Genomic DNA, 21,896 nt, shown 5'->3' on the forward strand with positions numbered 1-21,896 from the left:
TAGTATGACATCATCGTGTTTTAAGGTCTTTAGGACATTATTTAGCTCTGATAGAAATATATCAACTGGGCCATCATGTACACAGTATATAGTAAATATAAGTATATTCATTAGTGTGTCATAAATCATCACAGTTTCACATGTGGGCATGGGAAAATGGCTCAGTTCAATGTTAATAAATGTAAGGTCATGCACTTTGGTGTGATAAGATATCCAATGCTGCATTATATTGGTGGGATTGTGCTAGAAAAAGACTGATCAGGTTAAGGATTTTTGAGTTTTAGTAGACAGGAAGTTGAAGTTTACGGCTCATAGAATAAATTGTAAATACAACTAGGAAAATAATTGCAATGCTGAAACAAACCTTTACAAGGCCTTCATAAGACTTCACTCAGGCTATTGTGCACAGATCTGGTCTCCTGGTTTCCATGGTAATCCTGATACAGTGGCGAGTATCAGGATCACCATGATATCAGGATTGTGGAATGCAAATCATGAAGACAAATTAAGAATTTGTAGGCTGATAACACTAGCAGACCGGAGAATGATGGGTAATGTGATCGAATTATAAACTTCTGAAAGGGTCATACAGAATTTCATTTTGTAGAGAGTAGGGAAAGGATGAGAGGGCATCCTTGGAAGTTGAGAATGAATGCTGTTGACAGCATTCATTCTCAACTTCCAAGCTGGCTAGATTTTTCTCTCAGAATGGTGTGTGATTGGAATGCATTGGAAAGCTGATGTTGTGTGCATGTAGTGTGAATGAACTCACAAACAAGTATGACAGTTGATGCAGATAGTATGTCCTCCGTCGATGAATTCCTAACCCCCTGGAGGTCTCTTTTAATAATAATAAATATGTTAGTGTGCATGAGAATAACAATTCATTGATAATTTAGAACTTTAGTGATGTACCCAAGTAATGTTTTTATTTATCTTTTTTTTTCTCTTCTCTTCTATGTATTATGCACCTGATGAAGTCTTATAGAAAGATGAGACCAGTAGTGCCTTTGGAAATAAATTAGTTATTTTCTATTTTATCATTTGACTATATAGTCATAAGTTTTTTTTGTTAAAACACACACATATATATAGGTCTTAGTTTAGTTGGTAATAACAATGTCCTTTGGTTGGAGAGAACTGGATTTTGAATCCTGTCTAGGATACAGAGAACCTTGGTAACAGCTTTTAGTTGAAAGTGAGTTATACAATCTCATTCTGAGGTTGGGAAATAGTTTTTCCTAATCTGGCCAGAGAATACAAACTAATAATCATCAAATGGCAAGCTATGTAATTAGGTTTAAGTCACTATCATAACCTTAATTAGGTTTTAATGAAGCTAGGTTATTTTAACCAACAGAGACCACAGCTTAGCACAGTAAGATGGGAAATGATCAGGTAACCTACACATACAAGGAGGGAAGTTTCATATAATTTAACATTGAAAAAGAAACTTTGTCTTAGATTCATGTTGGAGGTTTAATGGAATATTATCAGCACTGAGAAAGGATTAAAATTAATTTTAATACTTCCAATATTTCGTTTCAGTCACAGAGACATCTTCAGGGATTACAAATAGCTTTTTGTAACAACACACACAAAAACAATACAATGATAAGTAAAACAAGTGAGTGAAACTAAAATCCTATCTAGGTGGTGTGGCCTAGGATGTAAAGAGGGATCTCTGATAATTAATGTTTCCCAAATTTTGGGAAGTTTTATGCAACTGTATTTGTTTAAATTGGGTTGATTCCTGAGTGCAGATGCAGATTCAGAAAACAGTCTTTCTTTTTTGAATTTACTATGGTGGAGCATGGTGGTTTGTTTCCAGGAGATCCTGTAGGTTGTATCCAAAACATGGTCTGCAAGGCCAGATTGACCATAATCGTGATTTCAGATATATGATTTGTGTTCTTCTAACCGGATGGTAGCTGATCTGCCTGTCTGTACGAAGTAAGCCAGCTTACAGGGACAGGGTACTCTTTAGTGTACCCTGTTCCTGTAAGCTGGAAACTATGTACTCCCGACACTGAGAGAGGAGGGATCCTATCTTTGGTGGAATGGATAAGGGTAGTAAGTTTATGGTGGGGCTTAAATGCTGTATGGAGATTGTACTTTTTTAATGACCTGGCTATTTTTTCTGATGTGCCACGGCTGTAAGGTATGGTGATAGCATTTCTGAAGTCCTTCTGAAGAGATGGTCAGGGAATGGGGAAGGAATTGATTATTTTTTTTAATTCTGTAATCACTGTAGCCATTGGAAAGGAAGGTGTTGTGTATGTGTTTGAGTTCAGTTGAAAGGGCGGTTTCACTGGAACAAAGATTGTGGGCTCTATTGATTAGAGTTTTAATAAAGCTATATTGTTGAGAGGGGTGGTGGGAGAGTTTGTGAATGTAGCTGTCTGTATGAGTAGGTTTTATATATACAGAGAAAGAAAGAAAGGTTTGTCTTAGATTATAGATAATTTAGAATATATGATGCTGATTAACAAGATAGTTAAGCCATGTGTATATTTCCATTTTTCCATTCCAGCATTCTACAGTTCCATCAGCTGAAGATTTCAGTTTGTACAAATTTGACTTCAGTGATTTTACTCTGATGGATGATGATACTTCTAAAGCAGCCCTTCGTATGTTTATAGAACTTGATCTCATAGTACAATTTCACATTCCATATCAGGTAAAAAAAACAAAAAAACTCAGAGTACTTCTTGATTGTTATTAACAATAGATTTCCATGAATTAAACACTATATCTACCTTACTTATTCTCTTTATACTTGCAACACATTTCACTTTTCCTCCACACTCCATGTTTAAAAATGTACTACATAGTACTTCTTCACTTATCATTCTCTTATGCAACTTCCAGGGATGGCTAGTCTCTCCTTCTACTTTTCTTTTTTGTATTATTCTAGTAAAATCCCCACATGAACTTCAGCATCTGTATCCTATGACCATCTGATTTATTCATAAGCAAATCTAATATTATACCGGGGGGGGATTAGTAACCTTAATGTGATGGTCGAAACGTCGAGTGTTTATTTTGGTTTGTATTAAACTGAAGTTTTACTCTAACACTGTAGTTTCCATAATTTTCATGATGAACCCACTCTTGAGTTTGTGTGTGCGTGTTTTCTCTTTTCTTCTTGTTTTAGCAAGGTTTATGGCATTACTTAGGGATAATTACCTCCTTATAATAAATTTAGTTTAATCCTTTATCCCAGTGAGAACAAACAAATTTTGCGCCTGAAAATATCTTCAGGACTGAATATAGTGTTGTACTAACTTACCTGGGTAAGTAGTACAACACCAGGCAACTCATAGCAAAGGTGGAGCAAGCTACCAACACTTCTATCCCAGTATCTCCCATAATGCAAAACACATCTCCTTGTGGATATGTATACTGTTATGCATTAAGGGATTGGCCACTACCCAGACTAGTTTCGACCTTTATTGAGGTCTCTTCAGTGGGAGCCAAGCCCAGAGTTGGAGATACCAGGCAGAAGCAGTAGCAAAGGTCATCTTTACCTATAGGAGTTGCCAAAAGGTTTGCCACCTTTTTTTTTATTAAATTACTCTGGATTTAGAGAAAGATGTTGAAAGTTTATTTTTCACTAGGTTAGACTATAATAAATTTAGTTTAATCCTTTATCCCAGTGAGAGCAAACAAAGTTTGCACCTGAAAATATCTTCAGGAATGAATATAGTGGGAGTGGTGTTCAATTACCTCCTTAGTATCTAGAGGAAAACATAAATGCTACATAAAGTCATTACAGGTCTGAGAGGATATTTTTAGAATCAGCCTCAGCTGTGAAGCATTCTCTCCACATCAACATGCATGGTTGCATTAATTAACCATCATTTTTGAGACCTGATAGCCTGTCTTCTCTGAATCAACTCAGGGTTATTGTGCCTGTAGTGGACACCACTTAAGGACATTAATTCAGTTTCAGTTACAGTTAGAATTGTTTTCCATATTTATAGTTTGGTGCTGTGTGTGTGTCATTGTTATAATTGTGCTCTGAAGATGATGGGTAGAAAACTGGTAAAATTGTAGCAAGTAAATAAATGTATTTTTTCCTTTTTTTGGTTTGTGAAGCTCTATTATGAATAATCAACAGCACCTAAGCCTTTCTATACATATTCAAGCCATGGAAGGTCTAGGCTCATCTTCAGAGAATGATATGATACGACAGGAGGAGTGGGAATCTGTAAAAATTTGTATGTTGCGTCCAATTTAAATTAAAGATGCTAAGAAATTATATTCTTATTTAATCCTTTATCCAATATTATATTATATTCCTTCAGGTGGAAGATAAAGGAATATTGGATATTATTTCCATTAGATATTGTTGAGCTATTTGATTTTGAAATACATTCTGGTTAATTCTCCTTTAAAAAAAAAAATATGCAAATTGAATCAACAGCCATGGGCAGTCCTGCTTCTTCTACTATTGCCAACTTCTTCATGGAACACTCTGAACAACATATCTTGGATAACATTTCATCTAGACCTATGCATTAGTTTAGAATTGTGAATGATATTTTTGCAATTTTGAATGGCTCTTTCTCTGAGAGTTACAGCAGTTTCTTTCCAAATTAAATGCACTTTATCCCAAATCCAGTTCACCTTAGAAAAAAAAGTAAATAACGAATTAGGTAAAAACAGGTAAAAAAAATGCAAAGATGAAGGATTAGATCTTATGTTTTTCAGTTTTGTGGAAGAAGTCTCATAGAGACTGCAAAAATCAAGTGTCATTAATGACATAGATTTTTCAAAAATGGTTCGATATCGTGAGTGAAATACGTATGTGTGACAAAATGTGAGAGATGTGTTTATGGAGAGACTGAACAGGAGATGAGAAAAAGTATGGATTTGTAGGAAGTGTGATATTTTATTAGACTCTGAGTTAGCAAATGCAAAACAGGCTGCAGAAATAAAAGATTTCATAAGTGAAAAACACAGAAATGGAATGAAAGCTAGCGAGTGAGGGAGTGAAAGAATGTGGGAATGTAGAAGCAAAAGGAAGTATATATAAATGAGGAAACTAAGTGAGCTGTGGCAGAACAAGAGTTAGCAAGGCTATAGGAGTGAGAGAGAGTGAAATTGTCAGAATGCAAGATTTGATGAAACAGTTAAGAAAAATGAAATGAGAAATATGCAAAGTGACATTAGACATTTAGTGGAAACAAACGAAAGCGTGCAAAACAACAGAATGAAAGAAAAAGGGGTAAAAGAGGTGACGAGTGATTTGAGAATAGCAGTGTATAGAGATTTCATTGTTAGAGGATTGTTTAATGAGAATCCATATGCTATCCAGGAGGGAGAATGAGCAAGATAATTCATGCTTTGAACTTGAAGAGGAAATGACCAAGAGATTAGTGGTGATTGTGGGAAAAAATGATTTAAGTGGACATAAGGAGAATGTAAGGGTGAATATTAAAAGGTTATTGAGAAGAGTGAAAGATAACAGATATAGTTGGAAAGGTTGTCAGTGTGCTGATGAGGTATGAATGTGTTGAGACAGAGAGCCAGAATCATTAAATGGTATGCTAGTGAAGCTGTCAGGAGAAGGGATTACAGGTTGTGAATGTTTGGCATGTATTTGAAGGAAGAATGGAAATATAGAAATGTGATGGGCTGCATTTGGATGGCTTTGGAGTGAGTGTGCTGGAGAAAGTGTTGCTAGATTGAAGCACAGTGTGTGATGCAAGCAAGATATCAGAAGTAAGAGATGAAGTGAAAGATCGGGAGAGTGGTATTGAAGAGACAGAAGTGCTTGGCAATGGAAACAGTAGTAACGTGAGAGATGAAGAGAGAACAGGAATGCAAAACAAGCAGGGAAGCCTGAGCAGACAGGAGATGTGGCATAGGGAGAGTGAATGTTGGAAGTAGTAGTGAATGTATGTATGGGGATGATCAGCATAGAAATAGAATAGATTGGGATGTGAGTGAGGAAGCTGAGACTCAGCAGATATACGTGGTAAGCAGTAATAAAGGTGATTGTGCAAGGGCAGGTGTGGTGGGAAATTACAACCAACAAGTGCTTGGGTAGGACTGGTTATAGACCTAAAAGTAAACTGTTGTATTTATTTATAAATGCCAGGAATATCAGAAATAAGGAATATGAAATTGTTTCATTGATTGAATTTAATTTTTCCTAAACTTGTTGGAATAAGTGAAACATAGTTGAATGAAGATGATATCCTAATAGAAATGGTAATATGCAGTGTTTTTCATGAGGATAGAAAGGACAAGTAGGAAGAAGAAGTGTTACTAATGATAGCAGGGAATTATGTCCACACAAGGCAGACATGAAAGATGGAAATAGTTTTCCTAAACTTGTTGGAATAAGTGAAACATAGTTGAATGAAGATGATATCCTAATAGAAATGGTAATATGCAGTGTTTTTCATGAGGATAGAAAGGACAAGTAGGAAGAAGAAGTGTTACTAATGATAGCAGGGAATTATGTCCACACAAGGCAGACATGAAAGATGGAAATAGTGGCAATGATTATGAGGCAGTGTGGAGCTGAAGAAATATATAAACAACTTGGGAGTTAGTGAACAAAGAAGGTAATTATTATGGATGGTTTTAATTATGGCAGTATAGACTGGAATGAAGAGATAGAATTTGGGAATAAGGAAAATGGAATTCTTGAGAGATAGCTATCTGAGGCAGCATGTAAAGGAGGGCATGCAAGTATTAAAAGTTTTAGATCTGATCATTTCTTGAGAGGATGAAATTGTGAGTGGGGTTTTGCATTTTCCTTCAGGTAGTGAGAGTGGTCATGAAGTGATCACCTAGATTGCAGCTAGCTGTATGCAGACTTCTGTGAAAATAGGATATATGTGGAAGTACAAGGCTGGTGATTATGAAAAGCTTAAAAGACAGCTTGGAGTATAGAAATCTGGAAGAAGGCACTTTGGAGACAGTACAAGATAACTAATGGTAATAATCAGTTACATGAAGACTATAAAGAACAAGCTAGGAGAGTCACTCAGTAAGGACAACAGAAGTGCAGTATGAGCAGAAATAAGCAAATCAAGTGATGATAATCCTCAAGTTTTTTAGAAATGTGGCAAGTAGAAGGAAGAATGATTATGGCAAGATGATGTTGTTATTATTACGGGCAACTCCAAGGAGTCCTTAGACTCATCAAGAGAGGCCCTAAACATCATGTCAAGAACTGACCAATATTTATGCAGTATCAGTCATTCTTTGCTTTGAACTCATGGCATCCACAACAGACTGGCAACCTATTCCACTCATTCACCACTCTCCAAGAAGAAACCTAGTTCTAACACCCTTGCTAACTACACTCTTGCTCAGTTTCCATGGAAGGCCCCTAGTTCTCCCACAAACATACCTGTTCTGAAAATCCTCTGAATTAATTTTATAAAAACCCCTCAGTAATTTGTATATCTCAATCATATCACCCCTTTTCTTCCTATCAACCAGTTTCTGTAACCCACAAATCTCAACCTGTTCTTGTAAGATTCATTCCATAGACCTGCTACCATCTTGGTCACTTGCCTCTGGATCCTCTCCACCTCCTCATCACCAAGAAACCCAAGTGCTCAGATCTGTGCGCAGTAGTTAAGATGGGATCTTATCAGAGAATGAAATTGTGAGTGGGATTTTGCATTTTCCTACAGGTAGTGAGAGTGATCATGAAGTGATCACCTAGATTGCAGCTAGCTATATATATATATATATATATATATATATATATTAGCTCTGCTCATATTCTTCAGTAGCCAAGTGATCTGATGAGCTGCTTAAGCCACTCTTGCTATGTGCCCCCCTAAACTTTAACTCCCTATCTATTAACACTCCCAAGTCTCTGGCTTTGTCAGTTTCCTGGAGTACTGTTCCACCAATTTAGCATACAGCTGGTAATCATTTCACCTCAAAATGCATAACCTTACACTTTGCCACATTAAACTGACATCCATTCTCCTTTGCCTAGTCTGCCAATCTATCCAAATCATCCTGCAAAATTTTGGCATGATCTATTAACTGTTGCTCTACCCAACTTTGCATCATAATTGATCAGTTCTTCTCAGATCCTTTCCTATATTGTTAATGAACCAATTAAACTGTAGCAGTCCAAGAACAGAACTCTGTGGCATTCCACAAGTCACATGCTTTCTTTTGGACTCTACTCCTGAATAAACTACTCTCTGATATCTCTCTATCAACCACTCTCCCGTCCATCTCAACAATCTGATTAGAATTCCATGTGGTATCCTGTCAAAGGTCTTTGCAAAAACTGACAAAGCCAGAGACTTGGGAGTGTTAGTAGATAGGGAGTTAAAGTCTAGCTGTATCACTGTAAACCCATTACCTTTATTCAACTCAGCTGTCATTGTATTATAAAATGTTACTGAAGCATGACCATGTTGCCCAATACAGTATCCCATTTTTGCTTTGCCAACAACTTCTGATGATGGTAGTAGCAGTTTTGCTATAGTTGGTGGATTAAGTGGTGGAGACGGAGTCATAGAGTAGGTGCCCTACCTCAATGAGTCTTTAATATTCCTTGGAGATGTCATGAAATAACATGACACCTCCTGATATGCTGCTCAGTTGGTAATTTGTTACATCAGTCTTGGAGCCTCCTTTATGCAATGGAACTATCTTCCCTTCCCCCTGACTAACCCAGAGCTGAGACTTAGATTAACACGTTCACTGCCACGCCACTTTGGCATAATCTGTTCCCCTACGCCGAGCAATTTCACTTCTTCAAGGTCAGTACGGTAATCTCGTTGCCGGCGGTAAGCATCATAAGAGTATACTCGTAGTTGGCTTGTGCAGAGCATATACCATCTATGAGAATACGCAGTTTTGATGCTAGCTCTACAAGCCAAGCATTTTCACTTCTTCAAGGTCAGTACAGTAATCTCATAGCCGGCTGTAAGTGTCATACGAGTATACTCGTAGCTGGCTTGTGTAGCTGGTTTACCAACTAAGAGTATACTCGTAGTTGGCAGCGAACGTGTTAAACAGTATGATCAAGGGCATTGACAATTCCCTCGTTGCTTCATGTAAAGCTTGAGCTGGTATACCATCCAATCCCACTGCTGTGTTCACTGTGTTCATTAACTGAAAATTCCACACATTTAGCCACCTCCCAGGTCAAGATCATATGATCACTCTCACCAATTGGTGGCAACTTGGGTCATATTCATTATAGACAAATTCTCACATGCAATTACTGGATCGAGCACGCTCGAACTCCTAGTATGTTCCATTACATGCTGTCTCAGGTAATTGTACCGTAACAACTGCATAAAATCCATTTCCTTCCTCTTATGTGTCCTCTCCTCCTTCCAATCTATGTTCCCATAGTTGAAATCCCCCATAATAATCACCTGTCTTCCTCTCATTGAGTCTCTTTGTTGATGCATACTATCTCCATCATCTTTTCCATACCCTAGTCTATAGCAGCATTCAACTATATATTTTATTCTGATGACCTCATTCTCACACCAGATAGCCTCAGATGTGCTATTTTCATTGGGCTGCAGTTCAAATTCTACTCTCTTTGGTTGCAGTTCATCGACTCTCATTGGTAACAACCCCCCCCCCCCCCCATTCTTTTCTCTCTATCTTCCCTGAACACACTATACCCTTCACATTTTATCCCACTAACTATATCATCTTCTGCTACCAATAACATTTGGCCAGGATGAGCCAACCAATGCCAGAAATTCCTCCTCCTTGTTTCAAATGCTCCTGCCATTTGTGTACATAAAGTGCAAAAGCCTCTCAGACCCACCACTATCCTGATGCTTTTTACTAACTATCCCATTATGGTGATAGTTAGTATAAAGTACATGTTACCACTGGTAACAAATTAATGGATGAAAGTGATATAATGGTAACTGCTGCAGAAGACATTGTTGAGGTATTCAGTGATAAATTTATAAGGGTGAAATCATGAGAAACTCAAGTGTAGTGGACATAGGAGAGGAAAGCTTAATTGTGATTGAGCAGGAGGTATTTGAGGAAATAACCTTGATATCAGTAAGGCGATAGAATTTGATGACATATCACCACACATCTTAAGGAAATGTTCCAGGGAATTGGCAGTAACATTGGCATGCCTGTTTTATGAGTCTTATAACAGCACAGGTTCCAAGGGAGTGGAAAGAAAGTAAAATTGTTCCACTGCATAAAGGTAATGATAAGGCTATGGGTGAAAATGATAGGCCAGTCTGTATATCTGGAGTTGTGGTGGATGTACTGGAGAGATTGGTAAGGAGTAGGATAGAGAAATGGGTTGATATCAGCATTATTCTCTGTGGTTATCAGAGATTTTGCAAAAGCTTTTGATAGATTGCCACATGACAAGCTGTTAAATAAACTGAAAGAAATGGGATTGGATAACAAACTAGTGAGTTGAATAGGCAGCTGGCTGTCAGATAGGTTTCAGAAAGTTGTATATGGGGATGCAGTGTCTTGAATGAGTGGCCACAGGGGGTCTGTATTTGGGGCCATTGTTGTCTAGTTTGTATATTACTGATATTGAATGAGCTAAACTGGTGATATGTAGCTATTTGCAGATGATGCAAAATTGGATATAGATTCTATAATAGATAATTATATATTAATAATTATATAACTATAATAATAATAGATTCTATGAATTCAGGAACTAGAATGCACAACTTGTGAAGTCATCACACTGGATAATGACAACGATGTGGAGGAACTTCTCTTCTTCTCTTCTGTCTAAGACGGGTTGAGTCTTCTCTTGAGCAATATCTTCCCGTCTTCTCTATTCCTTGCTGTTTGATAAAGTTCCTTATATGTTCTGCATCCTGAGATGTTCTTTATTAATTTCAGCCAGGTAATTCCTGGTCTTCTGGGTCTTCTTTTTTCAATTGGAAAAGTTTTATTAAGACGTTAGGAAGTCTGTCTGCATCCATGCATACAGTGTTGCCAAACCATCTCAGTTGTTATTTTCTAATTTTTTCTATTATTGTCTTTTTATCAGCTTGTTTATCAACCTTTGTAGTTCATTTGGGGTTCTTGCAATAAGGGCGAGATCATCTGCATATTTGATATTATTTATGCTTAAACCATTGACATTGATTTCAGGCTCATACAATCATTCTTGTCTGACTGTGCTGTTTGTTTTTTTTTTCTGTCCAACTTGTTCTATTTATTTAAGTTAAGGGATATTACATCTTACATCCCATATTGTTTCATAGCCGAATAAGAAACTATATAAAGTTCAGCATGTCCAAGCGTAAGCAAATACCTGGATAGTGCAACACCTGACCCATTTGGTAGTGAAACACTGAGGCAACTCATAGTAAGAGTGGAGCAAGCTCCGATCACTATTCTTGGTATTTATCCATAATGTGAAACCCAGCTCCTAGGAGCTGTATTACTGTTCTCCATTATGTGAGAAGGTCGCTACCCAGACCGGTTTCAACCTTTATTGAGGTCTCATCAGTGAGTAGGTAGACCTAGTAATACCAAGTTTGTAGCGAACAGAACTTACATACCCTACTATGAGAATTGCCAAGAAGGTGTTCTAATAAATTATTAATTATATGAAGAGCCAAAGGCTTCAATTCAGCGACATGAACTTAAGTTCATGTTGCCGAATTGAAGTTCATGCCGCCGAATTGAAGCCTTTGGCTCTTCATATAATTAATAATTTATTAGGACACCTTCTTGGCAATTCTCATAGTAGGGTATGTAAGTTATTATTATTATTATTCAGGCCTCCATGTAGTCAAAAGACTCATCGTGGGAGGTCCTTCATAAGAAACACAAAGTCTATCAAGACTCATCGAGGGGAGGTCCCCTCTAAGAAACACAGTCTATCATACCACTCCTTGAACTCATTTAACGTTCTCACTCTCACCACTCCATCAGGCAATGCATTCCACGGTTCAACAATCCTCCATGCAAAGAAACCACTCCTCACCCTCTTGCTCACAGTTTCCTTTTGTAACTTCCAGGGATGGCCTCTTGTCATCGCTCCTTCCCACTGTTCAACCAAGCAAAAGAACTCCCCAGTGTCAACAGTTTAAAAGTCCCAATCATATCACCTCTCCTCCTTCTATCCACCAAACTCTGCAGTCCACATTCCCTCAACCGATCCTCATAACCAAAATTGTACAGTCCTGAAACCATCTTTGTCATCCGTCTTTGTACCCTTTCCAATCTAGCATATTGCTATTGTTAACTTATCCCCTTGAAATCCTGGGGACGAAATCTGAGAACAATAGTCTAAGTGTGGTCTGATCAGAGACTTATACAATGGAATGATAACCCTCTTATCTCTGCAGGTCAGTGTCCTTCTCATAATTGCAGCAATCCTCTGTGTTACCTTCACCACCTTTGCAATATGTCCCCTAAACTTCAGGTTTCTATCAACCATCAACCCCAGATCACTTGTCTCCCCTACTTCCTCCAGCACAACTCCTCCCATAGAGTATGCTTCATCCCACTGATGTTTCCCAAACCTCAAGACCTTACGTTTTGCTGCATTAAACTGACACCCCCATTCATTTGCCCATCTGCCTAGCTTATACAAATCCTCTTGCAGGGCTACCACATCTGCACTATTACTAATAATCCTTCCCAGCTTCGCATTATCCGCAAACAACTGAATATCCCCTTGCAATCCACTGGCATTGTCATTGATATAAAGGTTAAACAATATAGGTCCTAGTACTGAGCCCTGTGGGACCCCACTTGTAACCCTCTGCCTCCTTGAAATTGCTCCACCATACACAACTCTGTGATACCTATCAGACATCTAATCCTGAATCCAGTTGACCAATCTGACATCCAGACCCATGTTCTGCAACTTAAATATCAGCTTATCATGTGGCACCCTGTCAAATGCCTTCGCTAAGTCTAAGAAAATTTCAGTATATGCCTTTCCCTCATCTAATGTTCTTGTAACTTTATTATAAAAGGCTAGCATATTGCTAAAACTAGAGTGCCCTTTCACAAATCCATGTTGACTCTCACGGATAACATTACCCTCATCTGCCCAATGCTGTATATGGTCCCTCACTACTTTCTCCAAGAGCTCGCTACAAACTTGGTATTACTAGGTCTACCTACTCACTGATGAGACCTCAATAAAGGTTGAAACCGGTCTGGGTAGTGACCTTCTCTCATAATGTAGAACAGTAACCCAGCTCCTAGGAGCTGGGTTTCACATTATGGGTAAATACCAAGAATAGTGATGGGAGCTTGCTCCACCCTTACTATGAGTTGCCTCAGTGTTGCACTACCAAATGGGTCAGGTGTTGCACTATCCAGGTATTTGCTTACGCTTGGACTTGCCGAACTTTATATAGTTTCTATATTCGGCAAAACTCTTTGAGTTTCTTATTCGGCTATGAAACAATATGGGATTGTTCTGTTTATTTTTCTTAAGCATTTCATTTCAAATGCCAGCAGTTTTTTCTCCTCTCTTTTCTTAACTCTCCACGCTTCTTCTCCAGAGATGAGAATTATTGATTCATATAATTTGATTTTGGCTTGCTTAGATATCTTGTTTGTTTTCCAGATTTTCTGTAATTTTCCCATGGTGGTCCGTCCTATCACTATTCTGTGTTTGATTGTTTTGAGTTCATCTATTGTTTCTGTTAGTTTTGATCCCAGATATATGAAGTTGTCTACTTGTTCTATTTGTTCCATTTAGGGTGGCTGAGATGGTAGCTCTGTTCCTCCCTATTTTCATCACTTTTGTCTTTTGTATATTTATTGTCATGCCATATGTTTTACAGGTTTCGTTTAGCTTATTTATCAACCTTTGTAGTTCATTTGGGGTTCTTGCAATAAGGATGAGATCATCTGCATATTTGATATTATTTATGTTTAAACCATTGACATTGACATTCCAGGCTCATTGTCTATTGCCTTCTTTACAACTTTGTCTATATATATGTTGAATAGGCATGGGAATAATGGTCATCCTTGCATTACTCCTTTTTGGATCTCTATGGGTTCTGTTGTGAGTGTGTCCTTTTTAATTATTGCATTTGTCTTAACGTCTTTATGGTCTTCCCAGCTGAGCTCTGCTAGTTGGTGCAATGTGAAAATATGGTCTATTGTTGAATACTTTCCTCAGAAACCAGCTTGTTCTATGCCTATCAGTTCTTCATAGGTGTTTTTTAATCTATTTTGTATAATTCTTACAAATATTTTATAGGTGTGGTTGTAAATTGATTGGTCTGTAATTTCTGCAGTCTCTTTTGTCTCCTTTCTTGTATATTCGGATGATCTTTCAAGTTCTCCAGTCATCTGGGAGCTCTCCTGTTTGTAGTATTTTATTGAATAGGGTTGTTAAATATTCTACTGATGTGCTGCCTCCATATGACCACAGTTCTGTTCAGTAGAGATGGTATCAATGCCGTCCAGGCATTGATACTATCCATACTGAACTGTGGTGCTTTATTGTTTTTCATCTGTTTTATTGTGTATCTAACTTCTTGTAAAATTTTTGGGTGGTCATTATTTTCTTCTATTGTTGGCATTAAGATAGTCTTAGAATGGTTTGACCAGATTTTTCTTATATCTTCAATATTCCCGGTTTCAGTCATCTTGTTGTTTATCATTGTTACTGCTTTTGCTGAGAATTCCTTTGTAATTTCTCTTATAGTGTAATGGAAGACTTTTAGGTTGTTTTGTTGGTATGCTTCTTGGCATTTCTTAGCTTTTTCTTCTCGCCATTATTCTTTGGCTTTTTTGCATAGGTTATCAACTTTATTTTTTAGTGTTCTGTATTTTTCTGTATTCTTTTCATTGTTTTATTGGTTTTTACAAGTATCTTGGCCTCTCTTTTCTCTTCTATTGTAGCTACGATTTCTATGGAACTTGTGGAGGAACTTGACCTGCAGAAATAAAAAGGTTATGATTCCATTGTATAAGGCCTTGAGCAGGCCTCATATGGATTATTGTGAACAGATTTAGTCATTGAGTTTTCACTGTAACAATGATATGTTAGAAAGAGTCCAGAGAAAATCACAAATGTGGTGAGTGTTCTTTGAATGTGTGGTATGAAGATAAATTGGTGGAATGTAAATTGCAAGGCCTTGTGAATAGGAGGGGGAGGATAGGTTTAGATATATAAGCTAGGCAGGGGATGTTATTAGGTTGACATGGAAGAGATGTTTCATAGAATGGGAGATGGGGTAGAACAAAATGCCACCCCTGGAAACTGTATAAGGAGGGTGTGAGCAGAGGAGTGAGGAGAAGGTTCTTTGCATGTAGAGTGGTTGGTGAGTGGAATACTTTTGCCTGAGTATGGTCTGCATGTTGGGCACATTCAATCAGTTTAGTGCATAGTTGGATGAACTTTCTGTGCGATAGTGCATACCTCCTATGATTCTTACTCTATGGAGATCAGATGAATAATTTTCCTTCTACTTCCCACATATCTGAATAACTCTGTGGTTTTTCTTGGCCTGATTTGTTAACTTCTGCTCATGCTGAAGTTTTGCTGTTCTTATATTTTATTTCTTGTGCTGCCTCCACAGTATCCTCATTTTCCAAATTTCATACTTAATCCTTTTATTCAGTCTTTAGACCTTTGGAATATAGTCGCACATCTTCTTCTTCTTCTTCAACCTTTTGGTTCTGTCCACTGCTGGACGAAGATCTCCCCCATGATTTTCCAGACCACATGGTTTTCTGCCTCTCCCATCCATCTCACTCCTGCAATTTGTTCCAGTTCATCCCTCCACCTGCTTCTTGGTCTTCCTCTTTGTCTTGCTCCATTCATTGGTCTCCACTCTGTTTTTCTAGTTCATCTCTCGTCACTGCATCTGGCAATATGACCAGCCCATCTCCACTTAGCCTGTTTAATGTATTTTGCAATATCCTTGACACCTGTTTGAGATCTTATCCAGGTATTTGTCTTCCTATCTCTTAATGCTATTTTTAGCATACTTCTCTCCATGCGATGTTGTTCTCAGCTTTTTGTTTAGGGCTTCTGTTAAAGTCAGTGTTTCTCCTCTGTATGTTAAGACAGGAAGTATGCACTGGTCGAAAGCTTTCCTTTTTAGACTCATAGGGATGTCACTTCTGAATATGTCTCTCATTTTCCCATAAGCCATCCATCCAAGGTGAATTCTTCATTCAATCTCTTTTCTTTGGCAATCCTCAAAGGATAACATTTGGCCCAAATATACGTATGAAGTAACTTGTTATATTTCATGGTTTTCAACTTTGACAGTTCTATGGTTTATGTATTTATTCATCATTATCTTTGTTTTTTCTATATTTATTTTTAATCCAATTACTTTGGAGGCTTCATTTAGCTGATTTAGCTTTCTTCCAGATATTCAAGATTATCTGCTATTAGGACAATATCATCTGCAAATTTCAGGTGATGCAGCCTTTCTCCATTTATGTTTATTCCTTTTGTTTCTTAATCAAGGCTTCCAAAGACTTCCTCTAGTGCAGCTGTAAATAATTTTGGAGATATGGTGTCGCCTTGCCGGATGCCTTTTTGTATTTGGAACTTTTCACTGTTTTTATATAATTTAATTACAGAAGTTTCATTATTGGAATTAATCGTACTTAATCCTTTTATTCAGTCTTTAGACCTTTGGAATACAGTTGCACATTAATGTTGTTAAATACCTTTTAGTCAGATCCCATGTAGCATTTATCTCCCACCTGCATAACATCTCATTTCATGCTGTAGCTCCAAGCTGTCTCCTAAGCTTTTCATAATCACCAGCCTTGTAATTCCACATATATACTTTCCTCACAGATGTCTTCATGTGGTTAGTTGCAACTCAGGTGATTGCTTCATGACTACTTTCACCAACTGAAAGGATGTTTGAAAATCAACTCATAATCACATCCTCTGATGAAATGATTAGATCTAAAAGTCTAGATTCTTGTGTGCCATCCTTTACATACTGCTTAAGATAGTTGTCTCTCAAGAAATTAATTTTCCTTATTCTCAAATGCTATCACTTCATTCCAATATATACTGCCATAATTACAATCACCCACAATACTCACCCTTCTCTTGTTTGCTAACTGAAGTTGCTTATACATTTCTTTATCATTACCCACATGGTATTGCATTAAATACCATGGGGTTGTGAACAGTCTGGACTTGTGGACCACTCTCTATGCAAAGAACCTACTCCTTACCACATATCTACAAAAACTCTCTAGGGTTTTTTCTTTGCCTGATCTGCCAATTTCTGCTCATACTCTACTTTTGTTTTCCTCACTAACTGAGTCACTCTCCTGGCTTGTTCTTTATATTCTTCATGTGACAGATTTCCATTATTCATCTTGTACTTCCTAAAGTACTTTATTTTTCCAAATTTTATGTTAAGCCCCACATTTATCCATTTTACACCTACCTTATTCAGCCTTTTGACCTTTGGAATACATTCATACATTGATGCTTTTATGTATTTCTTTGTCAGTTCCCATGCAGTATTTATTTCCTCACTGCTCAACTCCTCGTTCCATGTTATAGCTCCAAGCTGTCTCCTAAACTTGTCATAATCCAGCCTTATAATTCCACATATATTCTTTCCTCACAAGAGGCTGCATATATGACTAGCCACAAAACAGGTGATTACTTCATAATCATTTTCACTGATTGGAGGAAAGTATGAAACTCTTCGCACAATTACATCCTCTGATGAAATGATCAGATCTAGAACTCTCGATCCTCGCATGCCCTCCTTTACATGCTGCCTGAGATAGTTATTTCTCAAGATCTCAAGAAATTCATTTTTCTTATTTCTAAATGCTATCTCTTCATTCCAGTCTATAGTGTTAAAATCACCCATAATAATCACCCTTCCTTTGTTCACTAATCCAGATTGTTTATACATTTCTTCATCGCCACTTTCCACATTCCCAAGCCTATCAAAACATCCAACTAAATATGTCTTCCTCTCAACCTCCACATTACACCACACTGCCTCATATCCATTATCGCTATTTCCAGCTTTCTTGTCTTCCTTATGTAGATTTAATTCTCCTTCTATCATTAGCAGCACTCCTCCTCCCCCTCCCTTCTTGTCCTTTCTATCCTCTTGAAAAATACTGTATCCTTCCATTTCTATTCCCATTATGATATCTTCATTTAACTTCATTTCACTTATTCCAATGATTTTGGGACAGATAAATTCAATCACTGAAACCATTTCATTCCTCTTATTTCTGATACTCTTGGCATTTGTAAACAAACAGAGCAGTTCACTTTTAAGTCTATAGCCAGTCCTATCCAAGCTATGTGTTTGTTGTGTTTTTCCCCCATCACACCTTCCCAATCACCACTTACCACACATATATCTGCTCGGTTTCAACTTCCCCACCTACATCACAATATACTCCATCTTCATACACACATTCACTGCCACTTTCAACATCCACTCTCCCTATGCCATGTCTCCCTGTCCATCTGAGCCCCCCCCCCACCGTTTCCCTTTCCTCTTGCATTCCCGTTCTCTCTTCATCTCTCACGTTACTACTGTTTCCACTGTCAAGCATTTCTGTCTCTTCAGTACCACTCTCCTGATTTTTCTCCTTCATCTCTTCTTTCTGATCTCTTGCATGCATCACACACAGTACTTCCACACACTGTACTTTCATCCAGCAACACTTTCTCGAGTACACTCACTCCAAAGCCATTTAAATGCAATCCATCAATCCTGTATAATTTCATTCTTTCCTCAAATTCACTCCCTTCTCCTCACCCAGGTCTGCTATTTCCTCAAACACATGCCATACATCAACAAACTTCACTCCCTTCTCCTCACCCAGGTCTGCTAGCAAAGCATTCATGATTTTTGGCTCTTCATCACAACTCATCATTGTCATACCTCGCCAACACACTGACAACCTTTCCTACTACTCTGTTATCTTTCACAGTAGACCAAACCTCAGTATAACTTCCTGAATAGCTCTTCACTCTGGCTAAAGCATAGAATGACCTTTTCACCTGAAGCATTAGATATCGGCATCCTAAGAAATATACTTAGGACACATTCAACAATGGGGAAATAAAAGATTTAATTTCATCAGTTAATTTGTATGAATTTTGAATAGTTAATATTTTCATTCTTGGCAAATATTAAAAAATGGTTAATTTCTGCTTTGATTCAATGTCCAAATTTTTATAAAATGCCATTCAAATATTAATAAATTTGTTTTTTTTTTCTTCTTCTAAATTAAAATTTACAAATATTTCAAAAATGTAAAGTGTTTTTAGTTCATTTCAATTCTTTGCATTATTTCTGAATTACAAACAATTGCATATGACAGAAAAAATGTGTTGTTTTTCCTTTGTTGTAAATGCATGCCCATTAGATTTATTTTCTGGAAAAAAAAAAAAAAAGGTTTTTGTTTAATTCATCTTCATAATATCTTTCTTGATAACTTCAAAAGCTTCAAATTCCAATCTACCATATTTTACTCTAATATCTTAACATACTCTGCAAGGGATTTCCAAAGAATATTACATTCAACTGATTATAGAGTTGTACTATTAGCATTAATTCTCTGTAACATATTATTATTATTATTATGAATCAGGACCTCCATGGAGTCATAAGACTCATCATGGGAGGTCCATCCTAGAAAACATAGGATCATACCACTACTTGAACTCATTCACTGTTTGTGCTCTCACAGTAAAACAACCTTGCATAAATTATATGCACTGGCTATCAGGCAGTATATACAATTTTCAACCATCTTCCATGCAAGGGAACCACTCCTCACCCTCTTGCTCACTACTTCTTTCCCTGTGTTCCACCAAGTGAAAGAACTCCCCAGTGTCAACCCTGTCACCACCTCTCAACAGTTTAAAGGTCTCAGTCAAAGCATTTCTCCTTCTTTCTGTCAAACTCTGCAGTCTAAATTCCCTCAGTCTGTCCTCATAACTAACATTGTAGAGTCCTGATATAATTTTTATTGTCTCTGCACTCTTTACAAGGTTAATTTATAACCTTCAAATCCTGGGGAAGAAATTTGAGCACAATAGTCCAGATGTAGTCTAATCAGGGCTTTATACAATGAAATGACAACTTTCATCTCTGCTGGTCAATGTCCTCACTATTTTAGTAAATCCTCTGGGTTACCTCCACCACCTTTGCAATATGTTTCCTGAATATCAGGTTTCTATCAATCATCACTCACACTTCCTCCATTACAGTTCCTCCAATAGACTATGGCCTCCTATTGATGTATTTCAAGCTTCATAACTTTATATTTAGCTGAATTAACCACTGTACTGGCCTTGGACATCTATATACGTCCATAATCCCTGGATGCAAAGTGTCCATTGAATTCAATATAACCTTTATATATCATAGAAAAAGTAATATGGATATGAAGCATATGTTTTTGATATTTGATTCGTATGCCAGTTAGGTGGTTAAACTGAAATTCCCATTCATTTGCTCATTTGTCCAGTTTATTCAAATCCTATTGAAGAGCTATCACATCTACAGTATTACTAATCATCCTTCTCAGCATTATATCTGTAAACAACTGAATATACCCTGAAATCCATTGACAGTGTCATTGGTGGACGGGCAGTAGATTATTATTATTATTATTAAACAAGACCTCATGGAGTCAAAGACTCATCTAGGAGGTCCTTTTATCTCACACACATCTCATCATACCGGGTCTTAAACACATTCAAACTCCTTGCAGACACCACACTCTCAGGCAAGGCATTCCAATCATTCACAACTCTGCATGAAAAAAACCTGCCTCTCACTCCCCTACTCACACCCTCTTTATACAGTTTCCAGGCATGACCTCTGGTTCTCCCCTGATCTCCCACTATTCTCTGTAGAACTTCTCCACCATTGATCCTATAACAACCCCTTACCAACTTGTAGGTCTCTATCATATCTCCCCTCTTCCTTCTCTCCACTAGACTCTGCAAATTACATCTTTTCAATCTTTCCTCATACTCGACATTCCAGATGTCAGAAACTACCTTAGTCAGTCGCCTTTGGACCCTTTCCAACATCTCTTCATCCTTCTGAAAACCAGGTGACCAAATCTGGGCACAATAGTCCATGTGTGGCCTAATCAAAGCCTTATACAATGGAACAAGAATCTCCCTACTTCTACACGTCAGTGTCCTCCTCATCATTCCCAGAAGTCTTTGTGTTGTCTTCACAATTTTGGCGATGTGTCCCCTAAATTTTAGATCCTTATCCACTATCACTCCCAGATCTCTTATTTCCTCTACTTCCAACAATATATTCTCACCAAGCATAAATTCTGCATCCCATCTTTGTTTTCCAAATTTTAAAACCTTACATTTTGCAACATTGAACTCACATCCACATTTGCTTGCCCAATCACTCAATTTATTCAAGTCTTCTTGCAAGGCCACAACATCTTCACTACTCTTTATGGTTCGTCCCAACTTTGCATCATCTGCAAACAACTGAATATCTCCATCCAAATCTTTGCCAATATCATTAATATACAAGTTAAATAGTAATGGCCCTAAAACAGATCCCTGAGGCACTCCACTAGTGACTTTCCTTTTTCTGGATATTGCACCCCCATACACAACTTGTTGATACCTATCAGATAGCCAGTCTCCAATCCAATGCACTAATCTAATATCCAACCCCATCTGCTCTAGTTTGACTGTCAACTTATCATGAGGTACTCTATCAAAAGCTTTTGCAAAATCCAAATATATTACTGTGTATCCTTCTCCTCTGTCCAAGGAAGCAGTCACTTTATTGTAATAAGTAAGTAGATTACTAAAACACGACCTCCCTTTAGCAAATCCATGCTGTCCATCAAAGATTATACCATTGTTGTCAACCCAACTCTGGATCCTAGTTCTCACAAGCTTCTCCAACAACTTAACCACAACACCT

The 21,896-nt window shown here is 37.5% G+C and overlaps 1 protein-coding gene across 1 annotated transcript in view; it reads left to right on the forward strand.

Moving 5' to 3' along the window:
- Positions 1 to 21,896, forward strand: part of LOC150106277 (cGMP-specific 3',5'-cyclic phosphodiesterase-like) — a 474,780-nt gene that overhangs the window by 202,337 nt on the left and 250,547 nt on the right. The window contains exon 11 of the mRNA XM_090392969.1: positions 2,534 to 2,680. Coding sequence (XP_090249095.1) covers positions 2,534 to 2,680 — 147 coding nt within the window. The remainder of the gene's footprint in view (positions 1 to 2,533; positions 2,681 to 21,896) is intronic.

Source organism: Typopeltis vanoorti, chromosome 5 (assembly GCF_054136105.1).
Source record: "Typopeltis vanoorti isolate ZY-2024b chromosome 5, IOZ_Tvanoo_1.0, whole genome shotgun sequence".
NCBI classification, from domain to species: Eukaryota; Metazoa; Arthropoda; class Arachnida; order Uropygi; family Thelyphonidae; genus Typopeltis; species Typopeltis vanoorti.